General features: G+C 34.2%; 1 protein-coding gene across 2 annotated transcripts in view; it reads left to right on the forward strand.

The window, feature by feature from the left end:
• Nucleotides 1–12,997, forward strand: part of DPYD (dihydropyrimidine dehydrogenase) — a 758,429-nt gene that overhangs the window by 594,688 nt on the left and 150,744 nt on the right. For both annotated transcript variants that reach the window (XM_017503801.2, XM_017503800.2), the window contains exon 17: nucleotides 9,295–9,437. In XM_017503801.2, the coding sequence (XP_017359290.1) occupies nucleotides 9,295–9,437 (143 nt within the window). The remainder of the gene's footprint in view (nucleotides 1–9,294; nucleotides 9,438–12,997) is intronic.

Raw genomic sequence — 12,997 nt, forward strand, 5'->3', positions numbered from 1 at the left:
CAGGGCATTTCATGGCAATTATTTCTACAGAAATTGGTTATTTAAATAAATTGCTAATTATCTGAAGATGACAGTATTGAAAATGCTGCTAATGAGTTGTTTAATAAGTGTAGCTTGTGGTGGCCACCTACAGGTTGAAAATAGAAAGAACATACATATAGACTATGCCCGGTAAATGCTGTATATTTTTTTCTCTAGTGACAAGTTTAAAGACATTTAGCGCCTCATGCCATCTTTTGAGTTTTGGACAGTATAGTGAGTTTCTAAGTTCCTCATAAATTTAATTTCAGTTCTAAAACAAATTTCACTTTGCTTCTGTAATTGTCTTTGTCCTATCATTCTTGGACATAATTATCTTTAGTTATAGCTAGTTGTTTATCATCTGAACTGAGATACTTTTATAGCTAGACCAAAGGAAGATAGATATTGTTACATCATGTAATCACAAATAAATACAGGTATAATAAACTGCGACTCTCCTGGGACAACTGTGCTATATGGTTACTCTAGTTATACAATTACTGATTACTTTAGTTCTAATTTAATTCCTGTTCAACAATTAATATAATGCCTATTTTTATCTAATGTTAGTTTTTCTGGTTTTATCATACCTGGCTAATATATCTTTATTAATTGTAACAATTATTATTAATTCTTCTTCCTGAAGCTTAATTTATATCCAGACATTTAAAATCAGGAAGCAGCATAGCATTGTGGTTAAAAGCATGGCATTGGGCATCATGTAGGCCTGGATTCAAATACTGAACCCACACTTTCTAACAGGGTCATTTTGAGGATGTGGCATTTATCCCTACTGAATCTCAGCTTACATATCTATAAAAATAGATACAGAAATACCTATTTCATAGTAACGTCTCCAGCCCAATGTATGCAAAAATACATAGGAAAATGCCTGTCAATTAGAAAGCATTCAGAACAGAAGCATTTATATTTGACGTATTTAATCTTAAAGGTTCATTGTAACTTGTGCTTACTTCTTTTCTAAGTTAACCACTGGTATCTATTGGAAAACTATAGAGGATGTAAAATTCCTCTTTACCAAAAAAGATACAGTATCCCCAAATTTTGACCTGGAAGATAAAAACTAATCCATTATTTCCTGTAGTACAGAGAAGTCTTTCTGTTGCATCTTCTCAAGTAGCCATCGAGATTCAAAGAATAGAGAGGTCCCATTGTAGATGCTTTCATTGCTGAATTTACAATAAATTAATAATAAAAATAAGAATAATTAAACCAATCTGTATGCTGAATCATTCGCTCCAGTTTTCTACATAGGATAAGCCCTTTTTTCATGCTTATCCTTCAAATATTTGGAGACAGTTATTAGGATTCCTTTTAACCTCTATATAGAGACATTTGAGATGTGTGTGAGAAAGATAGATCAGGAGAGATCATCACATTCACTCTCTTGTGTTTGTTATCTTTTATTTAAAATATGGGACACAGAACCAAACGTAATGTACAGAGGATAGAATCACTGTACATCTCATATATAAAAATTGTCACATCATGTATTCTGCTGATGCTTATTCTTGTAAGGTAAATTTTAGGCTTATACAAATAGGCATTTGTATTACAGAAGTAAATCATCAGCACCTTTTTATCAAAAGAATCAAACAATATAAAGTATATTTATATGTACTTATAAACTTATGTGATACTTATACTTGAAAGTTCTTCAACCCCTTTACTGCTTGGCTCACCAGCTTTCCCAGAGATGATACCTGTGAACAGTATAAAATTCAACAGTATATGCATTTACATGCACACATAATAAGTGTAATCATGTACTTTTTTTGCCACCAGTGGGACCATGCCATATATATTTGCTCTGCTACTGTGATTAACTCTTAACATTATAATTAGAGCTATTTGCCTGTCAATTTTAAAGGTTTTCTAGTATACCATACATGGATGAACTATAATTTATTTAATAGAGTAACTACTCATGATCTTTAGATTGTTTTTCACCATTTTGCTACAGAAAATAATACTTCAAGGAACATTGTTGGATATGTAACTTTGTGTCTAAGCACTAATGGAACAGATTCTTCAAAAAAGACTTAAAAGATATATATATACACACATAGATTTTTTACATAGATTTTAAGTGTTACTGCAACATATATGTATATATGTATATATGTATTTAACAGAGTATTTAATGTATATATATGTTGCAAATTATACTTAATAATCTAATAAAGATTTATTTACACAGATACATACATTTACTACCATAGACTCAAGCTATGAACACTCAAGCTATTACTATTCATAAGTTTTAAACCAGTGAAATGATACATGGATTACAATGAGATCCCCAAATGTTGTATCTAGGAATGAATTATAACACCCCTTAAAAATTAAATGTTTATCCTTACATGTGTTTCAGTTGAATGTTTATTTTTGTGATCAATTTTTTCTGGCTTTGACAGTAATATTAGCTAATATACAGTATAAGGTGGGCACTGTGCCAAGTCCTTTCCATGAGTTGTATCATTTAATACATCCCAGCTTTCTGGAATATTACTGTATTAATGTCTCTGCTTTTCAGATAGGGAAAACTGATGTTTTAGGAAGTTGAGGAGCTTACTCAAAGCCACAACTGTATAAAGCAAATGATCTGAGACTCACACCTCATTGATTGGACTTCCTTCATATTCTCATAGCATCAGGCTATATTGATACTACTTTTCTTAGGCAAAAACAATACAAAGATGGTCCTTTTTGTAACTGCTGCATTGTCACTTCTCAATAATAACTGAAAATTGGAACTTTCATGTCACAGAGACTTGATTTTTAAATTGTGTTACATCCTTTTTAAACTATGTGACACTGGGCAAGTTATTTATTCAGTGTGAGCTGCTCTTTCTTTGTAAACAAAATAGAGATGACAGCACCCACCTTCAGAGTTATAAGGGTTAAAGTATACAGTGTACATGAAGCCCCCACCTCAGTGTCTGGCACGTGGAAATCACTCCATGAATGAGTCATCCTACTCATTCTACTAACTATAGCTGACACTTTCAGAAAGGAGAATGGTCCTCTTTGATGTATATTATTAATTTTATTGCTAAAAATAAATGTCAGGCACATGCTAGTTACCAAGTTATTGAATATGAATCCACTAGGAACATATCGAATGAACTATAAAGCAGATAAACATAGCTATGAATATATGAAGACTTACTTGGAGAAAACATGAAAAATTCAACTAAATTTAAAACATTTTCAGAATAAAATTTTTAGCTTTCCTAAAAAAACTAAAATAACATCAAATAATCAACTTTATTTTTTCCATTTCTTCTCTTTAAATTACACATCTCTACATATAACCCTAGATCCTTTTAGTACTTCAGTTTCTAGTTGAATTATGTAAATATTCTCAGGGGACCCTAATCCATGTGTAAAGATGTATTTTTAAATAGCTGTGTCTCGTGTATTTATCAGTGTATTAACTTCAGTAACATTTTTACACTTGTTTTAGTAAGGCATAAATTTGTTGGTGCTTGATTTATATGCAGTTTATAAAAATCAATCACTTACCTTCTAAATCCTTAAAATTCTTGATTCACTAATTTTTTTTCTTCCGGATGATGTTAAAACTATTAACAATTAGACAGTAAAAGTTCAATTTCTAATGAATTTGTTATTCACTTAACTGATTATATTTTAATTAATGTAAGCAAATTAAAAGTACATTTTCTTTTTGCATACACAGTGAGCACGAATGAGTATTATAACCCAATTTCTGTTTTATTGCCAGCTAGAGCTATTATCAGGGAGTTTATTGTGGACTTAGTTCTAACAATTAATTGTGTAGCAGTAGCTGTCCTAGGAGTCAAATGATTAGGGGAGAAAACAAACAGAATTAAACTCAATTATTCAAAATTCCAGTTATTTAGCATATGTTCCACACTCTCTTGCCCATTAAAAATTCCTTTTTTCTTCAAGGATTTAGTCATGCAAAGTACATCTCTGCCTCCTTTTCACCAATAAACTTGAGTTCAGATATTGTCCTTAAAATTCTTGTATGTTAGTTTAGTACGTGGACATTTTGCTTCTCAAAAAGAAATCCTTAAATACATTGATGTCAGCCTTTGAGACTTTTTTCCTTTGGAGTCAAAGTAATCTTCATCAACATTATGACACTGCTAAATGACAGCTATTTGGGAAAGAGAAAAAGGAGGGGACATGTATGGTCCTCTTAGGTTTCAGAGAATAAAGTTCTGTCCTCATAGGCATCATGCTTTTGTTTCCAATTTAAAAACTGGTTTTAATTGCATCACTAAACACACAAGAACACAGAAGGCAATGTCAAAGTAAATAAATAAATGTTCCCTCTGAAATCAGTTGTCCTTGAGGGTAGCACAAATTATAACAGCAAACACTTCTATAATTTCATCATGCGCTAGCCCTTTAGATATATTATATAATTTATTCCTCAAAACAGCTCTATGAAGGTATTATTACAATTTGTATTATTTTATAGATGACAAAATTTAGATACAGTGACAGTTAAAATTTTTCACAAAGTCACACCCCTTGTAAATGGAACTAAGAGTTGAACCTCCGCAGTTGGCCCAATTGTCTGTCTGATGTTGGTGACTAGTTCATCCTTAAATTACCTTCTTTCTAGAATTCATATTAATAGTATTTATAAAATGTGTAATGTTATAACAAATTAAATTGTTTCTAATGGAATACTCGTAGAAAATGAATAACTGGATTCAAATTACTACCTTGAAATAACCTACTACAACGATAAGATCTGGTGTTTTGTGAGTCAAGCATAGATATATAGTTAGGATACAAACTGATAAACAGGAAAAAAGAAGCCGTAAGTGCTTAAGAAGTATTTTGTGGATATAAAGATGAATGGATAAATGAAGACTGAGTGAGGAACCTTATTGTCATAATACACATATATCAATATATAATACTATAGCTAATGATAGCATTCCTGAAATTGTATTTAAAATGATATCTGGCAAATGAGAATTCATTTTCTTAAGAAAAATACTTTTCATCAAAATCAGATTGATTATAATTCAAAATCTCTGGCTTACTAAAATGTTTTTCTAAAACATGAATCAATCCAAAAATGTTCTGTGCAGTTTATATGAGACAGTCTATTAATTAAACACACCGATTTGTATTTTAAATTGTGACTACATGGAGGGCCTAGACTGACTAGAAACCAAAAGTTACATTTCAGTCTAGTCCACCAGCTACTCCAGGAGAGCCACATAATGCAAAGCAAAGTTCTTGATAGCAATGTCACAACTCATAAGTCCAGTTCATTTTTTTATTTGTTTGTTTGAACCTGCAACTTGTTTCAAAATCTAGGAACTCAGAATTTCTTGGCTTGATTTTTATTGGAGGATTCCACACAGTTGAAGCAGAATGGCTTGTTGTAACTGAATTTCTCATTAGGTTCATCTGGCCACCCCATGTAGATGAGGGCTTAATTTAAATTGCATGTTACCTGTTAGTTCATTTAAGTGTATAGGATTTCAATTTATTGATTTAAACCTTGTTTTTTTTTAAGGATAGAGCCCACCTGCACATTCCTTGAATATCTCAAACTGGCTTCTTCCTCCCTAGTCTCCTTGGTCTAAAATCATTAATCACTGTAGCAGTGACAAAATTTTTAAAGACCTTTATCTCAGTAATTGTGATTCAGGAAGTCTTTATGATTTTAATTGGCATACGTACAATTATGTATGGCATTGATATATGTATCTTCTTTAAATCAAAAGTTTTATTTTTATCTTGAACCTATTATTTCTTCATTTCTGTCATTTTAAAACTAAAAATAAATTCTACATAACAATTTAGAAAGATCATTTTCTATACCTTCATTTTCCTTCTAGAAACCTTTCTTAGTGGATGAAGTCATTTTTAAAACCTAGTCCCCATAAAAATGCTGAGAACAGGTAGATTATATTTCATATTAAATCAGTTGAGTTATAAAAAATCAAATTGAGTTTATAATGGAAATAAAAACTGAATTTACTATAGTCCAGAAAAAGAGAGATCATTTCTTCATTTTTTTGGATCTCATTTCCTCAGAGAACATAGTTACTCTTAACTTTAAAAAATACTTTTATTCGTTTGAAAAGTTTTTCTGTTCAAAGTAGGTACATTATAAAAGCCTTAGAAAGGAAGAAAAATATAAATTAGAAAATGTCTTATTGACCTAATTGAACATCTTCAAATGCCAATGAGAATTCGATGATTTTTTTTAACACCTGTGTAATAATGTTGGCCTTTAAGTGTCACTGGTGAATTTTTCAAAGCTGTGTTCTGGAATATTGCCATTTGATGTTCATTAATATCAATTGGAATATGTGGCCAAATCCCTGTATACCACTTTGAAATTTTACCCCTTACTGTTAATGATAGTCTTCTAACAGTGGAGTTAGAAATAAATTATTTATCTGCTTAGCTCAAATTTACTTTCTTGGGTCAACTAAATAAGGGAGAAAACCCCAATATTTCTTTATTACTTCAAAGTAATGTGTATGTAAAGAAGCCATTGGGTTAGTATGTACTGACTATGTCATTTATGTTATGCAGAGATAGCTGTGCGTCTATCAAAAAGTTTGTTATAGATTTCTTTAAAAAATGCTTTACTTTAACTTTTATTGTCATGTAGATTTCTTTTAGTATAGCTCAAGATATGTGTGTATACGTGTGTTTTTGTATTCTCACTATAAATTCTGTTCACTATTAGCCTCTTCTGTGAAGAGTCACTGATAAATAATACAGAAGTAAAATCTTAATGTCCAGTTTCTAATTTGCCCAACTTAATACTTTGTATTTAAAATGTCTGCTATGAATGTTGAAGTGTCAGCTTGAATATTCCTAATTAAGAAATACTATAGTAATATGTAGAGGAAGATGTTTTAGGTATGGGAGCCACAAGTAGACATTTCCACCAACATTTTTGTGTTGAGTACAAAAGCATTAGTCATGTAAAGGTTCAATTTTATCTGAAACAGATATGAACAGGATAAAAAGAAAGCCATCGATTCTTTTTTGCTTTTTTTTTTTTTTTTTTTTAAAGACAGTCTTGCTCTGTTGCCCAGGCTGGCATGCAGTGGCGCAGTCTAGGCTCACTACAGTGTCCACCTCCCAAGTTCCAGGTATTCTCCTGCCTCAGCCTCCCAGGTAGCTGGGATTACATGCATGTGCCACCACATCCAGATAATTTTTCTAATTATTAGTAGAGACGCGGTTTCACCATGTTGGCTGGTCTAGATCTCCTGACCTCAAGTCATCCATCTGCCTCAGCCTCCAAAAGTGCTAAGATTACAGGCATGAGCCACCATGCCCGGCCTCTTTTTTAGACTTTATTTTTTAGAGTAGTTTAGGTTCACAGCAAAATTGAGAGAAAGGTACAGAGATATTCAATATACCCACTGCTCAGAGACATGCATGACCTCCCTCATTATCAGCATTCCCCAGTAGAGTGATACATTTGTTACAATCAATTAACTTACATTGACACATACAGCCTAACCACCCGAAATCCAAACTTTACTATAGGTTTCACTCTTGGTGTTGTGCATTCTATGAGTGTAACAGATACATTCTCTAAGTGTGTATTTTTTTGTATGTAAATGTATAGCAGCATGCATCCACCATTATAGTATATATAATATTTTCACTGTCCTAAAAATCCTCTTTGCTCTCCCTATTTATCCCACCAGTTCAGTCCTGACAACCACTGCCACTGACATTTTCACTGTCTTCATAGTTTTTCCTTTTCCAGTTGGAATCATACGGTATCTAGCCTTTTCAGATTGAAAGACTTTTTTTTTTACTTTTCATTTCTTAATTATTTTTATTTTATTTTCTAAATTAAATTAAATTAAATTTTAAGTTCTGACCATTTATTAAAGGAAAGCTCTTTGTGCTACCTCAGAGTGAGCACTCCAGTAAATACATATTGATATTGCTGGTGACTAGTGGTAAAGGTGATGGTAAAGAACTCACCACATAAGGCTGAACCAGTTGTTAGTTTATGTTGTTTGTGGAGCCTTATTTAAGGCACTGTCAAATTCTTACATAAATTGAACTGTCTTTAATTCAGAAAATGCTTTAAAATATGCCTGACTTATGAGGAAATTCCATGAATATCAAATTATATTCCTTTTTATGAAAGCATTGATGTACTCTGGGATGTTTGACATTTGATAATTCAAAGTAGCTTTAGTACAATATATTCATTTTAAAAATGACCCCAAAGTATTCTTCCATCCATACAATTTTTATTACTATTAGGGAATAATATACTAGCAATGTCTGGCTAATTAAATATTTAAAACTAAATGCATACACTCTAATTACTGGATTCTAGTAAATTCTCTTTAACTTGATTAAAACTTTCTAATATGTGAAAAATTAGATTAGGCTCCTTATTTTTTTTTCAAATTGTGGGAAGTGCATATAAAAAGCAACATGGAATCTGTAAGTTCATCAGCACCTTGCCTTCTTTCTCAGAGTCTATGTTCATACCAGTTGCTTTGTACTCTGCAGAAACATAACATTGCTGTATGCCTATTGATGTACTATACATGATTGTTGCTTTTCTTTTCAAAATAGGCTGTTCTTTTCATTTGTTTGTTTGCTAGTTTGTTTTTTGAGACAGTCTCACTCTGTCGCCCAGGCTGGAATGCAATGGGGCGATCTAAGCTCACTGAAACCTCCTTCTCCTAGGTTCAAGCAGTTCTCCTGCCTCAGCCTCCCAAGTAGCTGGGATTACAGGTGCCTGCCTGTAATTTTTTTTTTTTTAATCTTTAGTAGAGGTGGGGTTTTGCCATGTTGGCCAGGCTGGTTTCGAACTCCTGAACTAATGTGATCCACCGGCCTTGGCCTCCCAAAATGCTGGGATTACAGGCGTGAGCCACTGATGCTTGAATGTTCTATGCAATCTTTTACACATTACTGTATATCAAATTGTAATATGCATGTAATATCCATGCATAGAGAATTCTGTGTTTGCTGTACCTACTTGTATAATATGTCTGCATTCAATATTAGTATCAAAGTCCTTAGAATAAATAAACATTCATTGACAAATCAACATACTTTAAAACATACCATTTATACACTACACATGTATACATCTTAAACAGAGAGAAAGAAATTTGAAATTTGTCCCATATGACACTGTTATTACATGATAATAATACAAGTAATATAAGACAGTGTACTCAAGTGGTCAGTATGCTAACCATTGATTATTCTCATTTTGTGTAGGGACAGCAATCAGACCTATTGCTTTGAGAGCTGTGACCTCCATTGCTCGTGTTATGCCTGGATTTCCCATTTTGGCTACTGGTGGAATTGATTCTGCTGAAAGTGCTCTTCAGTTTCTCCATAGTGGTGCTTCGGTCCTTCAGGTAGTAATTGTGCTTGTCTGTCCCTTTTAAAAACCTCCATCTCACAAATACAATGTAAGTTGTATGACAAAAACAAATATTTTGGGGGGGCTTCTTGAAAAAGAGGCCATTTGGGATGAAAATGGCAGCATATATTAAGTTCCTCTGATGAGTTAATAACATACCTGAAGTTTGTTTCCAGTCCTATTAGGGGCTTATAAACTCACTGTCTTTTTCTAATATATTTATTCACCCATATGTTTCTGAAATAAATGAAGTACCAAAATGCATACTATCCTACTGGAAAAAAAAATACATGAGGAAATCTTTGTAAAAGTAAAATCTCAACTGAGGAACAAAATGAAATGAAGGGTATGAAAATCTGTGTCATTACCAGACTTGATCCTGAAGTTTCTGGCAGCCAAAGAAGGAAATGATTGGCTTTATGACTTTTAAAATATAAAAATAAATTGGTTGTTCAGCTTCTTGTGGTACAAAGCTGAGGGAACTTCTTTCTTCCATTGTCCTCTTAACGGGATGCTGTGAGATGTAGTGAATTGTACTTTTAATAACACCCCCAAAATAATAAAAATTAAGACTTCAAAAATTATTTACATACTTTTTAAAAAATAACTTTGCTCAACTTGGGCTTAGTGCTATGAGCACATTCATGTTTTGTAATCTGAATTGACCTACGGAGAAAACTTTTATGTGATGACTAGACTGAACTCTCTGGTAATACTCTATTAATAATGACTTCTCACTGCTTAGCATTGTTGGTAATTGGAAAGCAGAAAATTTAGCATCACATATTCTCTGGCTAAAGGGTAGAGTGTAAACAGTTTGTGTTGCTAATTTGACAATCAGAATTAACATTGTCCTATGAAATACTTATAATCTAAGGTGGAAATACTATGCATCAGAAAGCTAATGAGGGCAGACTCCTACTTCCAAGAAGATGGAGTAGACTTACTTTTCTCTATGCCTCACACTATATACAGCTAAAAACCCTTATATATAAACCTAATAGAAGAAGACTGAAAGGTGGAGAGAAGGCAGATTGACTAAGGACCTCAAGACCCACGAAAAAACACAGTGGTGAGTTTCCTCACCACTGTGATTTTTTTTCCTCACATATCTCACACTTGGAGCCTAAGAAGCCCAACAATCCAGAAACAACAATAGACACAGGTGGAAAGCCTGCTCTCTCTAGCCAAAAAACCAGGAAAGAGGCAGCCTAGCAAGAGAGGAAACTTTTAGACATAACTGCTCTACTCCAACCCAACACCACAGATAAATATACCATCCCCACACTCATCCATGCAAGCAAAGGACAAGTGGGGATCTTAGATGTCTACCCTCACCAAGCAGTCTCACATCCCCACTGGGCAGTAATAAGCCACCACCCCCATCCATGCCAGAAGCCTGGACTTCTACCCTCACCTGAGAATAAAGAGATGTTGCTTCTCCTCCCTCCTGGGGTAGTAGTACACAAGTCTAGTGGAGAGTCGGGACCTTCATCATCGTTGCGTGGTAGTAAGGCCACTCTACCTTCCTCCTTCTCATGGTGTCAGTAAAGGCCAAGTAGGGAGCAGCAACAAGGCATGCCTACACCTCTCAGCCAGAGGTGTATCAGTACAGGCTTACTGGAGAGCCAGAATTCTCACCTCATCCAAGCAGTAACAAGGAGCCATGCCCCTCGGGTGTCAAAGAAGGCCTAGCAAGATACCTGGGCTTCTATCTCACATTAAGGAGATAGCATTCTCCACTTCCTCTTTTAGGCTGACACCAAGGAAAGCTAGCAGAAACAGAAAGTTTATATAAGGTCAAGAGTCTCTTAATATTATACCAAATTGTCAGGATTTCAGTTAAAAATTACTCATTATGCCAAGACCTGGGAAAACCTCAAGTTGGATCATAAAAGAGAATTGATAAATGCCTGCATTCACATGACAGAGCTGCTATAATTATCTGGCAGATATTTTAAAGCCTCCATTATAAAATTTACAAGCATGATTGAAACAAATGAAACAACAGAAAGTCTCATCAAAGAAATAGAAGATATAAAGATGAAAATTTTGGACTTTAAAAATGCTGTAACTTCAATACAAAACGCAATTGATGTGCTCAACAGTAAAATGAGAGAACATCAGAAAGAGTCAGTGAACAAGACGATACAGCAATAGAAATTGACCAATCTGGAAAACAGAGAGAAAAAAAGACTAAAGGAAAGAATGAAAACAGCCCTTGGGGAACTGTGGGACTCTAACAAAAGATGTAGCATTCATGTCTTCAGAGTCCCAGAGGAGGGTTGAAAAAGGTAGGAATAGAAAAATAATGGCTGAAAATATTCCAATTTTTGCAAAAAACATAACCGTGTAGATTCAAGAAGCCAAGTAAACTTCCAAAGAGGGCAACCCCAAAGAACTCCATACCAAAATAGATCATAGTCAAATTTCTGAAAAGTGAAGAAAAGGAAGAAATCTCGATAGCAGCAAGAAAAAGATGACACCTTACTTATTGGAAACAAACAATTGTAATGACAGTGGATTTCTCATCACAAGCCATGGAGTCTGGAAGGAAGTGGGACATTTTTCAAGTGCTAAAAGAAGAACTAACAGCTCAAAATCCTGTATCCTTCAGAAATGAACCAGAAATCAAGACATTCTCAGCTGAAGAAAAACTAAGAGAATGTACTGGCAGGAAATCTTAACTAAAAGAAGGGCTAAAGGCAGTTTTTTCAGAAGAAAGGAAATGATAAAAAAGAAGGCACCTTAGGATATCAAGAAGGAAGGAAGAATATGGAGCAGTGCCTTCAAAAAGAATCTGGAAGATAACAGTGTCCAGGCTTGAATATTACCTGAATTTATTTTCATGAACATGTAGAAATGCCTGGGCTGGAGGATACAATTGAGTTATGAGTGGGTTTCAGATGAGACTCCTGCTCATTGCCAGGTGTGACTATGGGCTAGTCAGACACAGAAGTAAAGATTATTGACTATCTACCATGTGCTGGTTGTAACTGCTGCTGCATATAGTATTTCCACAACCTACTTGAGAGTGAAATTTTTTTACATATATTTTTTGATTGACATCAACTAAGTCTGGGAGGATGAAAGTGGTTGATATGGTTTGGCTCTGTGTCCCCACCCAAATCTCACCTTGAACTGTAATAATCCCCACATGTTATGTGAGGGACCCAGTGGGGAGCAGTTGAATCATGGGGGCAGATCTTTCCTGTGCTGTTCTCATGAGAGTGAGTAAGTCGCACAAGATGTAATGGTTTTGTAAAGGGGAGTTCCCCTGCACACGTTTTCTTGCCTGGCACCATGTAAGAATGACTTCGCTCCTCATTTGCCTTCTACCATGATTGTGAGGCCTCCCCAGCCTTGTGGAACTGTGAGTCAATTAGACCTCTTTCCTTTATGAATTACACAGTCTCGGGTATGTCTTTATTAGCAGCATGAGAGCAGACTAATACAGTGGTATAGCCAAAGTCGCATGACTAGCAGTGGAGTCAGAATTCCCATCGAGGGTTTCACAGCCACAAAGCAAATAGTCTTCCAACTAGTCGCATTGCC

The sequence above is a fragment of the Cebus imitator genome, unplaced genomic scaffold, assembly GCF_001604975.1.
Source record: "Cebus imitator isolate Cc_AM_T3 unplaced genomic scaffold, Cebus_imitator-1.0 Scaffold315, whole genome shotgun sequence".
NCBI classification, from domain to species: Eukaryota; Metazoa; Chordata; class Mammalia; order Primates; family Cebidae; genus Cebus; species Cebus imitator.